At 46.4% G+C, this 17,183-nt stretch overlaps 1 protein-coding gene across 1 annotated transcript in view; it reads left to right on the top strand.

Annotated features, from left to right (window-relative positions):
• The window catches only part of NFKBID (NFKB inhibitor delta), a 36,355-nt gene that overhangs the window by 17,535 nt on the left and 1,637 nt on the right, over window positions 1–17,183 (top strand). Inside the window, exons 4-11 of the mRNA XM_070950033.1 lie at window positions 1,059–1,092; window positions 5,895–6,193; window positions 7,370–7,575; window positions 9,469–9,574; window positions 11,530–11,676; window positions 13,353–13,404; window positions 15,175–15,320; window positions 16,344–16,460. Coding sequence (XP_070806134.1) covers window positions 1,059–1,092; window positions 5,895–6,193; window positions 7,370–7,575; window positions 9,469–9,574; window positions 11,530–11,676; window positions 13,353–13,404; window positions 15,175–15,320; window positions 16,344–16,460 — 1,107 coding nt within the window. The remainder of the gene's footprint in view (window positions 1–1,058; window positions 1,093–5,894; window positions 6,194–7,369; window positions 7,576–9,468; window positions 9,575–11,529; window positions 11,677–13,352; window positions 13,405–15,174; window positions 15,321–16,343; window positions 16,461–17,183) is intronic.

The raw sequence follows: 17,183 nt of genomic DNA on the forward strand, positions 1-17,183 counted from the left end.
AAAACTCCCATTTATTAAGTACGACATTATAACTCCGACTCCATCGAAGCCAGCACTGACTTCCAGACCCAAAACCCTCCCTTTCCGTTCCCCACTCCCCTGTACTCATTGGCCATCTTCCAAGTCACTCTACCTCTAATCTACTGCTCCAGCTCAAAGGAATTTCCCCCCTCCCATCCCATCTCCTAGGGGATATTATCTCCAGGGAAAATAAGTAGATGAAAAGTCAAACGTCCCTTTCCAGATGCCTCCGCTTCTCCTTCTTATGTCAACACTAGAGTAAATGCAGCTTGAAGTGCTGACAACCACTTCTGCCTGGCCCCGCCCCCAATCTATTCGCTGCCTCCCGAGTCCCAGCTGATCGGCTAGAAGGAAAAAATCAGGGTTCACTTGACAAAGAAGAGAAAAAAAAAACAAGACACCTTAGCTTTAAATTGGGAAGCCAAGAAGCCTTCCAACTGATCGGCTAGAACCGATCCGCTCCTTGTAAACTGCTCGGTGGTGGTAAATTCGCAATTGAGGCCAAGCTGCCTGAAAGCGGTTTCCGATGCTCTCAGTGGTGGCAGAATGGCAAAAAACTGTTTAAACTCTTGCTGCGGCGCTTCAAAGGGCCGCCCTACAGTTGATGAGCGGTAAAAGGCAGTGCGGTGATAGACCAGTGCGCTCGAAAAACAAATGGGTAGACTGGTACGGCTTTGCAAGCAGTTAAAAGCCTGGTAGACCAGTATCTCTGCTAAATCCTAAAGAATTGTTTGTCACATGACCATCAAACCATGCCCACAAAATAAGCCACGCCCACAAAACCAGTAGTAAAAAAATTTAGAATCCACCCCTGGGTGAGTTGTCCCATTCCACCTTTAGAGACCTTTGCCTGGATGACAGATTCTTCACCGACACAACTCGGTTTCTTTCTAGGTTCTTTGTGGAATCACTGAACTATTTTGGGCCTTCATTCGTCTTGTTCCTCAAATGCATTTGAAGAGAGAGGGTTTATCCAACCTGTTCTTATTGCCGTTCTCAGATTCATTACTTTCTCTCTCTTTCTCTTCCCATTTCAGATCCCTCCAGGAGCTTTAGAAGCCAGCTGGACAGGTGAGTGGACTTAGGCATCTGGGAATGTAATTGCTTTATCTCTGTCACAAACGCTCTTGTGAATTTAGCTTTCCATCAGCTTCTCTAAACATGGTACCCTCCAGCTGGCATCTTAACAACTCCAGCAATTCTAACGGAGCAGAGATTTTCCAGTGCATCTGGAGGTTAACAGATTATGCTAAGCATTTGAGGTACTTAAGGTTTTCCACTTAAATTGTAGCAAGAATCATTTATTTTGGGCTTAGGTCACTTAATAAACTTCCAAGCAGTTTCAGATTTAACTCATTATCTATCTCTTTATCTCTCGATCTCGATCTATTTAATCTATCTAATCAATTTCCTTACTGTTGCAGAATCATTGCTCCATTCTCAAAATGGCACTGCCACTACAGGCGGTTCTCAATTTACAACCATTCACACTTATGACCATTGCCACATCCCCCTGCTCATGTGTTCAAAATATGGTCACTTGGCAACTGGCAAGTATTTTATGACAGTTGTGTTGTCCCAGGGTCATGTGATCACTTTTTGTGATGTTTCCCAGCCAGCTTTCCACAAGCAACGTCAATGAGGAAAGCCAGATTCGCATAATGACTGCATAATTCATTGTGATTTGCTTAACAATTGTGGCAAAAAGGCTATAAAATGGGGGGGACTCACTTAACAACAGCCTCACTTAGCAACAGAAATTTTGGGCTCCATTGTGGTTTGAGTCAAGGACTACCTGGATCTTCCGTTACTAAGGAAATACATTCTTGGAGAACTCCAAGTCAATCTTGATTTCTTCTCTGCTTTAGGAGAGTAAGGTTAGGACGTTGTTTCAGTGTGGCTTGCTGAATCTGGACGCTTTCCATCTTGGGTGACCTTCAACTATGAGAATTTTCAATAATCATCATGCTGACTGGGGAACTCAGATTGGTATAGTGGTTAAGGTCAGGGGTGGGCTTCAAAAATTTTATCAAGAGGTTCTCTGCCCAGTTGCTTGGTGGACGTGGCCATGGTGGGCGTGGCCTAGTCGGCCTCCTGCATCATGGGGGAGGAGGCGTTTTTGCCCTCCCCGGGCTCCAGAGGCTTTTCTCAAGCCTTCGGAGGGCGAAAACAGCCTCCCCAGGCTCCGGAGTCCCTCTGGAGGTCGGAAACGGACCTGTTTCTGGCCTTCCTGAACTTCCAGTAGGCCCGTTTTTCACCCTCCCTGAGCCTCCACGTGCGCCCTGCACTTACCTGTATCCAAAATGGGCCGTGTGGGACAGGGGTGGGTTCTACTTACCTTTACTACCGATTTGCAACGGGATCGCGCCTGCGCATGCGCAGATCACTTCTGATGAGGTCAGGGTCAGTGGGCGGAGCCTCCCGCCAGTTTTACTACTGGTTCTATAGACCCGGTCCAAACCAGGGGCAACCCACCACTGGTGTGGGGACTCCTGGGAGGGGAAAGGAGGAGTGGGTGGGGCCAGCCAGGAGTGAGATTTGGGGGTTCTCTGAACTGCACAGAATCTTAGCTAGAGGTTCTCCCGAACCCCCAGCAACTCACCCCTGGTTAAGGTGCTGGCCTATCAACCAAGGGAGTTCTAATCCTATCTCAGGCATAAAAGGTTAGCAGGGATCATGGTTAGAGGTAGAGAATGGAGGATAAAGGAGAATATTTGTAGCTCAGGGTTGAAACCAGTGGTGGGTTGCCCCCGGTTCACACCGGTTCTATAGAACCAGTAGTAAAACCGGCAAGAGGCTCCGCCCACCGACCCCAATGTCATCAAAATGCTTCTGCGCTTGCAGAAAAGCTTCTGTGTTTGCACAGAAGAGTGCGCACGCATGTGTCCGAAGCAAGCACGCACGCACGGCCCTGTTGTGAACCGGTAGTAAAGGTAAGTAGAACCCACCCCTGGGTCCTTTGCGCTCTCTGTGTCAACCCTGAAGCTGGCCTGACCGAAGCCATTTTGAAGCTTCAGTGTTGCCACACTGGAGCCGAGGGATAGGCAGGGGGGATTAGAGATAGCTGGGGTTTTGTATACTTTCTCCTGGGAACCAAGGACATTCCCTCAGGTGGCCAGAGAGAGGAGGAGTGAAGTTACGAGGCAACCGGACAGCCCCTTGATTGGACCATGTGACTGATTGTTTGGGAAAGGTGGAAAACTTTTACTTTTAATTAGGTGAAAACCGCGGAACTTTCAGAGTCGGTTTTCACTAGGCTGTGCCAGTATGATATATCCAATAAAACTATTCTTTGAGGAATCCATCTGCCTCAGAGTTTTGTTTGCTATGGACGTATTACTTGGAACCCTGACACTCTGAGCTTGGTTGTTTTTCATAATCTAACAAATCAACCGGGATCCCATATGGCTGTTTTTGAATTGTATCTCTGTAGGCATTCTCTTTATATCAGGGGTCCTTGGTGCTCTCTGAGCTTGCTTGTTTTCTTGCAGACATTTCAAACTAGGTAACACTAGGTAACCTCAACAGGACCAGCACTGATGATGTTACCTAGTTTGGGTAATGAGACCTTTGTTGTGGCCCACCAGCAACCAGCAGAGCTGGCAACAGATTCGGACAGTGAAGTGGTTGGGGAGGAAAATGGACCAGTCCTGGAGTCTGGGGAAGGCTCAGATGAGGACTCTGCGTTAGAGGCAGAGAGGGGGCCAAGGCCATCTGGTAGTTATCAGATGCCTCCGGAGTCAGACATCAGCAAGGCAGAGGAACAACTGGAGCCTGTTCCCAGTGTGCGCATGCGCAGAGCTGCCAGAAGACAAGAACAATTAAGAAAGCAGGGTCGATTTGGGAGTAAGGCCACACCTTGGAGGTGATTGGCTCCTCCCATAGGACATAAAAGAGTAGCGAACAGGACGTGGGCTTTTGCAGGCAGCAATTTGGCCGATTTAAGACTTGAAAGTTCTGTTTGTGACTCTGTGCCAAGTTTGGCCTTGCCCTGCATCTGGAAATGAGCTCTCTGGCAGCGTTCCAAGTGAGATAAAGGTGGGTGTTGATAACCTTCCTCTGAAAGACTGTCAAGCCTTGCGGACTGTACATGAAAGTAATTTACAGTCATATAAATAAAAGAGTTTTACGGGACTAAGACTTGGCTTCATGCTTTCTAAGGAAGCCTAGGTCAGAGCAACATCTCCAAGAAACAATCAAGCTCAGAGAGGACCAAGAACCTCTCAGAATGGAAGATGTTCAAATGAAGCACAAGTTCTGCCCTCTTAAGATCTGGTTAGAACGTTAAAGGCCCTAGGCAGTTGTTGCCATGTCTAACTTCAAGAGTGGAGATGGATGATTTGCCGAGAGGGATTTTTCAGTTGGAAGACAATAACAAGACTGTCTCTGGTGGTTGCCACAGTTTTGAATGTTAAACTAATTATCTTTTATTGGAGAAAGCTATCTCAGCCTCATGTTTGTGAATCCTGCTCTGTCTATCAAACACACTAAGGTCATCGGCCAAATTGACATCTTTGATCAGAGTAAAAACATTAAGTTTAACACTGACTGGAAAACCCTTATAGACCTTGTGTGCATGAAACAGGGGGGAGAAAAATGAATTTTTGATATATGGTTTTGATGATTAAAAAATAAGATTATAGAAAAAGTGAGAGCCGTGTGGTAACCATCAAGTAAGAAGTTAATTTCCATTTATAACTGCTACAAAAGAAAATCAGACTGTTTTTTTCCCCCTGCACTTCTGGCTTTGTTTTTCCTTCCTTCTTTCCTTCCTTCTAAATATTAGTTTCTATTAGTTTCTATATTTCTTGTTTAAAATCCCAATAAAACTATTTAAAATACAGGCGTCATCCTGTATTAACTCATTTACGGGGCAAGATTTATTACTCAGATAGTTTTATTGTAGATTTATTGCCCAACGTTCCATTAGGTCTTTACTTAGGATTATCGATTAACTGTTATGTACTTAATAACATTTCCTCCAAGGGTGCAAATTGACCCAGAGGTTTTCCTCTGCTGCATTTTTTACCTTGCAACAGCCCTGCAAGGGAGACTTCATTTAGGCATAGAGGTATGTATTCAAATTCTACAGCTGCCCATCTTAGTCAATGACTCTGAGCGGCTTACAATTCAAAAAAATATATATTACGATTAAAAATACCGAAAACAATAAAGACACTAAAAATGTCCAGATTAAATATATATATAGGAGCAAGATACTTATCCAGTTAGCCAAGTATGACCATTTTTCACCCTTAGACAGCTGCAGCAGATAATTAAGGTCATAAATGTAGGCTCGAGTACAGTGATCTGTGCACTTTCTGCTTCTCCAAAGAAATCAGCTTTATACTGTTGGAAGAAATATCCATCTGGGTTCAGTTCCAAGTGGGGAAAAAAGACACTGGATTCATGGAAGTTGCTTGGAAAGGATTATTGATGAACAGGGTCGCATGGCTTGAGATCCTGGGCAGAAAAAAGGGCAGAGATGCTGAGAGTGCCTGGGTATTATACCCTCTGAATTTGAGCTTGTGTTCTGATTGGTTGTCAGACTCCCATGGGGCCATGCAGGGATCACTTTGTAGGTTGTCCCAAGCTTGGTTGACTCTTGCTGGGTGATGATGTAATGAAAGGGCTTTGGGCAATTCCTACTATGGCTCTGCCTGAAGGAGGTAGATCTTTGTTATGTAGAATAGACTGGCCCAGGCCTTAATGGCCCATTGAGAAAGTGGGGGGGCTGAGTTTCTGCCTCCCTTTTAGGGGAAATATTCTGCCCTTTTTAATATTTCCTAAAATATCTCATTTTCCTAGGAGAAGGGTGGGTGCTAACTTCCTACAATACACTGACTGGAACTTCCCCAAATCTCTTTTCTTAGAGCCCCATGGAACAATAGAAAAAGGGGGTTCTGTTCTAGGACAGTCTACGGTTCCTCCGTATCCAGTTGCTGCCTTTCCTGCCTGGCAACCAGATGCCTCCAGCCAAGCAGCTTTCTCTCCAGATTTTCACTACCCGTGTGTGGACCCTGGCAACGATTTCCATCTCCAGCCTCAAGGGAGCCAGTATGATGTGATGAGCCCCTGCCCTCCTTTGGAAACCAATATTTATGGAGCAGCAGGTCCTGGAGGTCCCGAGGAAATGTATCCGTCCAAGATAACATCAGCGGTAAATTATGAGGTGAGATGAGGAGAGATGGACGTGGGATAGAATGAGCTCCCTGGCGTATGTAGCAGTGGATCCATATAAATGTCTCAAGCTGGCTGTAAAAAGCCACTTGCTTCTCAAAAGAGAATCCTGAGAATTGTGTGCAGATGTGATCTCTTCAACGCGTGCCAGGAGCCTTTCCAAAGTGGAATTCACATCTTTTCTTTGGAAAGGACAATGAGAAAGCAGTATGTTGTATATTTTTTTAAAAAAATGCCCAGATGTATTTGCAAAGTAGATAAGTCTGGGCTCACTTCCCCTATCCAGGTGCTATCCAGATGAGCTGAACTACTGTAGTATGTAGGAGAAAATATAGTGCCGGTTTGGAGACAAGTAAATCCGAGCCAAGCATCCATTCCCTTTCTTGAATACCCACCTGGGACCTTGAGAAAAAAAAATAAACCCAATGGAATCAGTCGTGAAATATTTAGAAGGCAAAGGGAGACTGATCAGACTAGAAGATACACTGGGAGAACAAAAAGGCATTCCATGAAGACAGCAGTTCCAGAAGATACTAGCAGCAGCATCTGGTACCTAAGGCCAGTTTAAGACAAGACCTATGACTATGGGTCTAGGACAGGGGCAGTGGTGGGTTTCAATAAATTTTATTACTGGTTTTGTAAGTGTGGCTTGGTGGGCGTGGCATGGCTTGGTGGGCATAGCTTGGTGGGCATGGCATGGGAAGTATACTGTAAAAGTGTAAAATATACACTTATATTCACCTTCATTCGTGAGTTCTAATCCTGCCTTAGCCATGAAAGATCAGCAAGGATCATGGGCAGAGGTAGAGAAGGGAGAACCACCAGTGGTGGGCTGCAACTGGTTTAATAACCGGTTCGGTGATTGCGCACCTAATGTGCTTGCGCGCAGTGTTCAAAATACAGCAATTTGAAGCTCAGCTGCTTACCTTCTAAGGCAGCCCCAGTAAGCAGAACAGCAGAGGCGCAGAAATCATCTGTGCTGCGTGAATCAGCTGAGCCAGAAAGAAGGAAATATAGGACAGGATAGGGCAGGGTCAGCTGATCGTCAAAACTATCAGTTCGCCCGAACCGGCAGCAGCCCACCACTGAGAACCACCCACCTTTAGATCAGCTTCACTCCATCACCTGTTTAACTTTTTTTTTTTTTTTTTTTTACATTTCCATCCAGAAGGTTGCCCCTGAAGCTGTCCATCTTTATCCAAGCTCGGAGACCTCCTGGCTGGGACAGGAACAAAACAGTGCTTGCCTCCTCCTTCCTGGGAGTTACGCAGACTTATCTGTGGATGTCGATCCAGGGGAACTGACTCAAGCTCGGGCACAGATCCAGAATATAGATCTATCTCACCTTTTGCAGCAGGATGAAGATGGCGACACGTAAGTGTACAACTGGGGCACCAACCCGCTGAGATTCCATGTTCCGTGTTTGTGTTTGGGACGACGGTGGGAAAAAAATGAAAGGTTTTGGAAAGCAGATAACAAGCAGGCTACATGGAGTGGTGCGGTGGCCTAGAGGTGGCGCTCTCGCCGCACAATCAGGAGGCTGTGAGTTCGATCCTAGGTAGAGGCAGATATTTCTCTCTCTGGGCACAATGAGAATATATCTGCTGAACAAAACTCCGCATTGGCGACAGGAAGGGCATCCGGCCAGTAAACACTCAGCTCCATTCAGCTGCCTAGACCCCTGCAAGGGGTCGTTAAAGGATGATGATAAGAAGCAGGCTACATAGGAACCAACTGGGAAAGGGACTGGAATCTGTTCCCAATCGGGTGCTTTTCAGATAGGTGAAGCCTGCAATTTCCAGCTTGGAAAGCCAAAGATCTTACTGGCTAGAAATGCCAAGTGTTATATAGTCGTATCACATCTGGAATGCATCACACTGGGAAAACATCCATGGTTGCAGTGTAAAACCAGGATTAAACGATGGCAGCCGTGTCATTTTCTTGTCACTTAGAGTGAATCAAACAGGAAAAAGCATGGCAATTGTGTGGCCTACAAAGTATTGCCACACAACAAAGGCAGCCAGTAGATTTACAGTTTGCATTTTTATATGTTAAATCTTTGTAGATGCCCTTGTGATAATTCCTTTGCATCTGTATGCATATCACTGTGCTAATCCCTAATAATATATCATCATATCCCACATGCGATTCCGTTTCAGGTAAGTTAATGTTATACCCACAGAGAAAAAGCAAAAGGCAGTATTTCTCAATCTTGACAACTTGAAGATGGGTGGACTTTATGTTGTGATGGGGGATTCTGGGAGTTGAAGGCCACTCATCTTCAAGTTGCCAAGGTTAAGAAACACATAAGGAGCAGCAAGCAAAATTCTATCAATTAATGACATGAGAGAAGAAAGTAAAAAGATACATGGCTAAATCTAATTTATGCTAATACTGTTCATTAGAATCTATAAGCTAAAGGTAAAGGTTTCCCTCGCACATATGTGCTAGTCGTTCCTGACTCTAGGGGGTGGTGCTCATCTCCGTTTCAAAGCCAAAGAGCCAGCACTGTCCAAAGACGTCTCCGTGGTCATGTGGCCGGCATGACTAAATGCCAAAGGCGCACAGAACGCTGTTCCCTTCCCACCAAAGGTGGTCCCTATTTTTCTACTTGCATTTTTTATGTGCTTTCGAACTGCTAGGTTGGCAGAAGCTGGGACAAGTAACGGGAGCTCACCCCATTACACGGCACTAGGGATTCGAACTGCTGAACTGCCGACTTTTCGATCGACAAGCTCAGCGCCTTAGCCACTGAGCCACCGCGTCCCTTCATTAGAATCTATAGCTTTCTATATTTGCAAGTCACACTTGCTTCCCTCACCTTTAAATACCCCTATATGTGTTGCACAAGGAACTGATTAGGATACTATAAATAAAAATGTAGTAGATACTTTACTGTTTCTGAGAAAGCTATGATCAGGTAAGCAATGTCCTCACCTGTACAGTTGGCTTTATGAATTCAAGAGCGACCTTGGTTTTCCTTCCTATGATCCTTTATCTGGAAATAGACTGAAACTTGGCAAAATTCAAAATTCAAATTATAAAATAAGACATGCAGCCAACGAGTTTGCAAACAAGAGAATGCAAGTTGCTTAAAATGCTGGGGGAGGGACTGAGAATTCTCAGTGCTAGTTGTAAACTCACAAAAGTTTCTGAAGTCAGAGTTATCTACTTAAAAAAAAAAACAAGGGTAAGGATGTTGACATGGGAAGTGGCTATCCAAACAGTATGGTGGACTTGGGATCATTCTGAGCTCTTCTTCTCCAGGTTGCTCCATCTCTTTGTGGCTCAAGGACTCCGTCCATTGTCGTATGCTGCAGCTGAAATGCTCCGAGATTGTGGACAGTTGGATGTCAAAGAACACAGGGGGAAGGTGAGTGTGTTCTGTGGCAGGGGTCTCCAAACGTGCCAACGTTGCTGGCTGGGGAATTCTGGGAGTTGAAGTCCACAAATCTTAAAGTTCCCATGCAGGCTGAGGAATTCTGGGAATTGAAGTCCACAAATCTTAAAGTTCCCATACTGGCTGGGGAATTCTGGGAGCTGAAGTCCACAAATCTTAAACTTCCCATGTCTGGGAGCTCAAGTCCACAAGTCTTAAAGTTCCCATGCTGGCTGGGGAATTCTGGGAGCTGAAGTCCACAAGTCTTAAAGTTGCCATGCTGGCTGGGGAATTCTGGGAGCTGAAGTCCACAAGTCTTAAAGTTGCCATGCTGGCTGGGGAATTCTGGGAGCTGAAGTCCACAAGTCTTAAAGTTGCCATGCTGGTCGAGGAATTCTGGGAGCTGAAGTCCACAAGTCTTAAAGTTCCCATACTGGCTGGGGAATTCTGGGAGCTGAAGTCCACAGATCTTAAACTTCCCATGCTGGCTGGGGAATTCTGGGAATTGAAGTCCACAAATCTTAAACTTCCCATGTCTGGGAGCTCAAGTCCACAAGTCTTAAAGTTCCCATGCTGGCTGGGGAATTCTGGGAGCTGAAGTCCACAAGTCTTAAAGTTGCCATGCTGGTCGAGGAATTCTGGGAGCTGAAGTCCACAAGTCTTAAAGTTCCCATACTGGCTGGGGAATTCTGGGAGCTGAAGTCCACAGATCTTAAACTTCCCATGCTGGCTGGGGAATTCTGGGAATTGAAGTCCACAAATCTTAAAGTTCCCATGTCTGGAAGCTGAAGTCCACAAGTCTTAAAGTTCCCATGCTGGCTGGGGAATTCTGGGAGCTGAAGTCCACAAGTCTTAAAGTTCCCATACTGGCTGGGGAATTCTGGGAGCTGAAGTCCACAAATCTTAAACTTCCCATACTGGCTGGGGAATTCTGGGAGCTGAAGTCCACAGATCTTAAACTTCCCATGCTGGCTGGGGAATTCTGGGAGCTGAAGTCCACAGATCTTAAACTTCCCATGCTGGCTGGGGAATTCTGGGAGCTGAAGTCCACAAGTCTTAAACTTCCCATGCTGGTTGAGGAATTCTGGGAGCTGAAGTCCACAGATCTTAAAGTTGCCAAGTTTGAAGATCCCTGGTCCATGTATTAGCTGGAGGTTCTCTGCCTCACAGATATTGCTAAAGGTATCTTGCCTGAAAGAATTATCTTCCCATCATCCTGTGGCTTGTCCTGCATCATCTGCTGCTCCATGTTATACTGGAATGGGAAAGCATCAGCATCTGTCCTTCAAGAATCTGAGATTACAATGTAAAAAAAAATGCCATTCGGAAGCAGATTTGGACACATGTTCCTGCTACATGCAAACATAAAATAGAGCCTATTTTTTTCCCCCTTACAACAGTCACAGTTTTGGATCTAGGATCGGCATATCAGCAGCCAGATGCAATGGTCACCCCTCCCAAATGACACTGTGCCTCAAGCTCCCTTCAAACTATCAGCTGTACAAGCTGGCAACCCATGTTTCCCTACTTTGGCAGCTCACACATCAGCAGACTTCAATTCTCAGAATTCTCCAGAATTGATTTGGGGGGGGGAGTTGATGGGATGGGGGGCTAGGAGGAGTTGAATTTGGGGAGCTGAAGTCCATACATCTTCAAGTTGAGAAACCCTGAGCTAGAATGATGCTGAGCTATGAAAGCTTATGGCACGTCATTCCTTCCATCCATTCCTGCCTCCATAATGAACTGCCATTTGGGTGGCTGCCTTATATGGACCACCTGTTAAGATTGTGCCCTCAATCAATTTTCTACAAAGCTTCTCAGCCATTCAGGTCATGATTGTCCCAAAGGCAACTGGATTTTCTTGCTTTTTTTTTCCCTTTGAAAACGTTTCGCTTCTCCTCCAAGAAGCTTCTTCAGTTCAATTTTTTTTTCTTTTCCTTTGGGACCAGACTCCATTATTAGTGGCGGCTGCAGCCAATCAACCTAAGATCGTGAAGGACCTGATTTTGCTGGGAGCAGACATCAATGCCATGGACCAAAAGGGGCAGACGGTGCTGCACCTTGGCGCCACCTACGGGCTGCCCAGTGTCATTGAGGTGAGACTGGCCTATTTCCCCCCACTAGAATAGCCTTGTGCAAAGTAGGCACAATACAGGTAGTCCTCGACTTACGACCGCAATGGAGCCCAACGTTTCTGTTGTTAAGAGAGACATTTGTTAAGTGAGAGTTGCCCCACTTTACAACCTCCCTTGCCTCGGTTGTTCAGTGAATCCCTGAAATTGGTAAGTTAGTAACCTGGTTGTTAAGTGAATCTGGCTTCCCCACGGACTTTTCTCGTCAGAAGGTCGCAAAAGGGTATCACATAATCTTGGGACACAACAACGGTCATAAATATGAACCAGCTGCCAAGCATCTGAATTTTGATCACATGAATTTTGCTGCCGGTTCGGACCGGTTCGGGCGAACCAGTAGTTGCGACCCACTGCCCACCCATCCCGGCGCTATCCAGTCTTATATCCAGGGGTGAAATCAAGCAGGTTCTAACAGGTTCTGGCGAACCGGTAGCGGAAATTTTGAGTAGTTCGGAGAACCAGCAATTACCACCTCTGGCTGGCCCCAGAGTAGGATGGGAATGGAGATTTTGCAGTATCCTTCCCCTGCCAGCCCACCAAGCCACGCCCACAGAACCGGTAGGGGAAAAAATTGGATTTCACCCCTGCTTATATCACCGTGATTTTGAAGCCAAGTGCGTGCACGGAAGGCGCACAAGCAAAACGAGTGTGTGCGCGCTCACGCTCACATTTTCGGTGCTGGGCGAACCAGTTGTTACAACCGGCAGCAGCCCACCACTGGTCCCAAGTCAATTTTGTTTCCAGTGCTATTGTAACTTCTGCTCGCTAAGCAAATGGTTACAAGTCAAGGACTATCTGTTAAACTGGCAGGGCAGTCCTACCCAGTGGTGAAATCTAAAATTTGTTACTACCGGTTCTGTGGATGTGGCTTGGTGGGGGGAGGGGTAATGTGACTGGGTGGGCGTGGCCAATGTTTTTTTGCTTTTTTTTTACTTTTAAAACCATTTTTTCTACAACCTCTTCGGCGAAGAGGTTGTAAAAAAAAATGCTTTCAAAAGGCTCTGACGATCCCAGCTGAGTTGCCTGATCGGCAGAGGCTTTTCATTTTTTTATTTATTTATTATATTTCTATACCGCCTTTCTCCCGTAGGACTCAAGGCGGTGTACAGTCAAGAAAAATATAGACACACAAACATCATAAAATTGCTAATTAAAATTGTTACTTAGTTTGGTCAATTAAATAAAACCCAAATTAGATAATATTTAAGGCAACTCAGCTTGGATCGCCAGAGGCATTTAAAAGAAAAAAAGCCTCTGATGATTGCGCGGCTCAGCTGGGCATGGGGGGGGGGAGGCAAGGATTTTTGCTATCGGTTCTCCGAACCACCCGCCTCCATCACTACCGGATCGGACGATCTGGTCCAAACCGGGAGCATTTCACCCCTGGTCCTAAGCTGACTAGTAAAAACGCCATCCTGCTTGACTTGGCATATCTGTTTTGACATGGTGATTGGGTTGAATCTCCTTCAAAGTGACCCCATTAAAGCTTTGCCTAGCACAACCTCCAGGAGCTCCTGATATACTGGAACTATGTTTCCTAGATATCCTGAGCCAGCATGGAAAATCTCATGACTCAAACAAATCTTTTCCAAAACACACATCGGCTTTATTATTTTCCCCACCCCTGGCTTCTTTTTCAGGCTGTCATGATGACTGGTGCTCCTGTCAACGTGGATGCCAGAAATTTTGAAGGTAAGTGTCAGGTTCTTTGGCAACTGTCTGAACCAAAAGTGATTTCCCCCCCCCCCAATCATTCACACTATTTTTTTTTTCCATTAGCAAGATTCATTGAGAAGAAGTCAGGGTGACAAAACTTCCAGCCACCGAACCATTTCACGTTTAAAGCAGGGATGAAATCTACTTACCTTCCCTGCCGGTTCGGAAGTGCGCGTGCTGCCATTGTCACATCTGATTTTTGACTCTCTGCGCATGCGCAAAGCCTTCTGTGCATGCGCAGAGGGTCAAAAACAGCTTACTTCCTGGTGAAAACCAGGACGTAACAACGTGCAGGAGAGTGGGCAGAGCCTCGCACTGCCGCCGCTACCAGTTTGCCGAATCAAGCACTGCCACTGCTACCAGCTCGCACGAACCGGATAGAACCGGCAGGATTTCACCACTAATTTAAAGCCATTTTTCCCCCCTTGGATGTTAGGGCAGAGAACTTTCTGATTTTCCTTCTAACAGTCTTCTTTTGATCCAGTGAGGGCACAAATCCCTTCACTGATAATACAGACGCTTGCCATGATTGGCTGTCTACATAATGGTTTTCTGAATCCGTAGCTTTCTGGGAACCAATCATTACATCAAGGCAATAAATGCTTTTGATTTTTCTCAAAACCATTTTCATCTGAAGTATATTTAAGAGCCATGTTGGTCAGAGGTGGTATTCAGCAGGTTCTGACCAGTTCTGGAGAACCGGTAGCGGAAATTTTGAGTAGTTCGGAGAACCAGTAGTAAAAATTCTGACTGGCCCCACCCCCATCTATTCTCTGCCTCTCCCAGCTGATCGGGAGGAAATGGGGATTTTGCAGTATCCTTTCCCTGGAGTGGGGAGGGAATGGACATTTTACAGTATCCTTCCCCTGGAGTGGGGTGGGAATGGAGATTTTACAGTATCCTTCTCCTGCCATGCCCACCAAGCCACGCCCACAGAACTGGTAGTAAAAAAATTTGAATCCCACCACTGATGTTGGTGTAGTGGTTAAGGTACCCAGTTTAGAAACCAGCAGAATGTGAGCTCTAGTTCTGCCTTAGGTATGAAAGCTGTCTAGGTAACTTTGGGCCAATCACCAGGAGACTGTGAGTTCTAGTCCTATCCTAGGCAATAGGCATGAACACCAGCTGAGCTGGGTGACTTTAGGCCAGTCACCAGGAGACTGTGAGTTCTAGTCCCGCCTTAGGCAATAGGCATGAACACCAGCTGGGTGACTTTAGGCCAATCACCAGGAAATTGTGAGTTCTAGTCCCACCTTAGGCAATAGGCATGAACACCAGCTGAGCTGGGTGACTTTAGGCCAGTCACCAGGAGACTGTGAGTTCTAGTCCCGCCTTAGGCAATAGGCATGAACACCAGCTGAGTGACTTTAGGCCAATCACCAGGAGACTGTGAGTTCTAGTCTCGCCTTATGCAATAGGCATGAACACCAGCTGGGTGACTTTAGGCCAATCACCAGGAGATTGTGAGTTCTAGTCCTGCCTTAGGCAATAGGCATGAACACCAGCCAGGTGACTTCAGGCCAGTCACCAGGAGACTGTGAGTTCTAGTCCCCACCTTAGCCAGTTACAGGACCTTGGGCCAGTCCCTCTCTCTCAGCTCTAGGAAGGAAGCAATGGCAAATCACTTCCAAAATCTTGCCAAGAAAACTGCAGGGACTAGTCACGAATCAAGATATCAAGAGTCAACGTACATACATACACAATGCAGGCATGCCGTCTGACTCCTTTTCTACGGTGTTTGTACAGGTCTCACTCCTTTGCACTGTGCCGTCATGGCTCACAATGCTGCCTTCCAGACACAAAGCATGGAGCCCTTGTCCCAACATCACCTGCAGAACTTACTGCTCTGTATTCAGCGGCTTTTGCAACTTGGTGCTGATTACAAGAGCCAGGTAAGCGGTCAAGCGTTCACAGCGCGGCAAGGAAGAAAGATTCCTGACGCTCCAGGAAGAGTGGTTACAATAGCACAGGGGTGTCAAACTCGATTTCATTGAGGGCCGCATCAGGGTTGTCCTTGAACTCGGAGGGCCGGAGAAGGCGTGAGCCGAGTGGCCACGGCCAGCTCAACGTCACTCGTGTCGGAGACGTGCAGCCCTCCCAAGCTCCGTTTTTGCTGACAAAGTCACCGCGGGCCAGTCCTTCGCTGTTTCCAGGGCAGCCCCATGGGCCAGATCTAAGCACCCCGTGGGACGGATGCAGCCCCCAGGCCTTGAGTTTGACACCCCTGCAATAGCACCACAAGGAAAGGTGGGAAGGCAAAAGAGCAGATCCCCTCCATCAGAAAGCATATCCCCATTTGGAAGTAATACATAGTTCCATCTAAAGAAGGGACCCCCTTAGACCAGGGGTCTCCAACCTTGGCAACTTGAAGCCCGGCGGACTTCAACCTTGGCAGACTTCAACTCCCAGAATTCCCCAGCCAGCAAAGCTGACTGGGTGACTTTAGGCCAATCACCAGGAGACTGTGAGCTCTAGTCCCGCCCTAGGCAATAGGCATGAACACCAGCTGGGTGACTTTAGGCCAATCACCAGGAGATTGTGAGTTCTAGTCCCGCCCTAGGCAATAGGCATGAACACCAGCTGGGTGACTTTAGGCCAATCACCAGGAGACTATGAGTTCTAGTCCCGCCCTAGGTAATAGGCATGAACACCAACTGAGTGACTTTAAGCCAATCACCAGGAGACTATGAGTTCTAGTCCCGCCCTAGGCAATAGGCATGAACACCAACTGGGTGACTTTAAGCCAATCACCAGGAGATTGGTGATTGATTTGCTGGCTGGGGAATTCTGGGAGTTGAAGTCCGCCAGGCTTAAAGTTGCCAAGGTTGGAGACCCCTTGCCTTAGACCAAATTGGAAAATTCCCTAGACCCACCACTGTCTGGGTATCTGACCTTTTTTTTTTGACTTTGGCTAGGACTTGAAGAGCAGTAAAACCATTTTGCATTTGGCTGTTCAAGCTGCAAACCTGCCTTTGGTCCAGTTCCTCCTCAAACTGCCTGGACAAGAACGTCAAAATTTTGTAAACATTAAGGTATGCATTAACTAGGCATTCACATCAAACCTCAACTTTTTACTTTGACATAATAGTTGTATGTAACGCCTTATTCTACTGCAGTCGGAAGTCGAAGCCTTCTCTTTCGCTTTCCCTCTTTTCTCCCCCCCCCCCCAGCTTTTTCTCTTCCCTTTTTCCTTCCCTATCTGTCCTGTTATTTACTTTTGTATCTTCTGTGTATGCTCCGTTATAAACTAATAAAATGGTTAATAGCAACTAGGATTCCCACCCCCCCACCTTTCACAAGCCTTTCTCCCAGGGCTGGGCACAGAGAAGGAGTGTGTATTTTCTTATAGCTTCCAGCCTGTGCCTTGGACTACAGGTAGTCCTCGATTTACGGCCACACAATCGGGACCAGACTTTCTGATACTGAGCAAGACAGTTGTTCAGTGAGTTGATCCCAATTTTATAACCTAAATCATGTAGTCGTTAAGCATAACTGGCTTCCCCCATTAACTTTGTGGGAAGCTGGCTGGGGAAGTCACAAATGGTGATCATATGACCCCAGGAGTATGTCAATGCTGCAGGTCTTGGAAGCAGCAGATAAAGAATATCTGGAAGCACTGGTGGGATTCAGCCAGTTCGCACCACTCCGGGAGAACCGGTTGTTAACTTTCTGAGCAGTTTGATGAACTGGTTGTTGGAAGAAATCATTAGGGCAGAGAACCGGTTGTTAAATTATTTGAATCCCATCACTGGCTG

The sequence above is a fragment of the Pituophis catenifer genome, unplaced genomic scaffold (assembly GCF_029215685.1).
Source record: "Pituophis catenifer annectens isolate HBS135680 unplaced genomic scaffold, rPitCat1.0.hap2 SCAF_9, whole genome shotgun sequence".
Lineage (NCBI taxonomy): Eukaryota > Metazoa > Chordata > Lepidosauria > Squamata > Colubridae > Pituophis > Pituophis catenifer.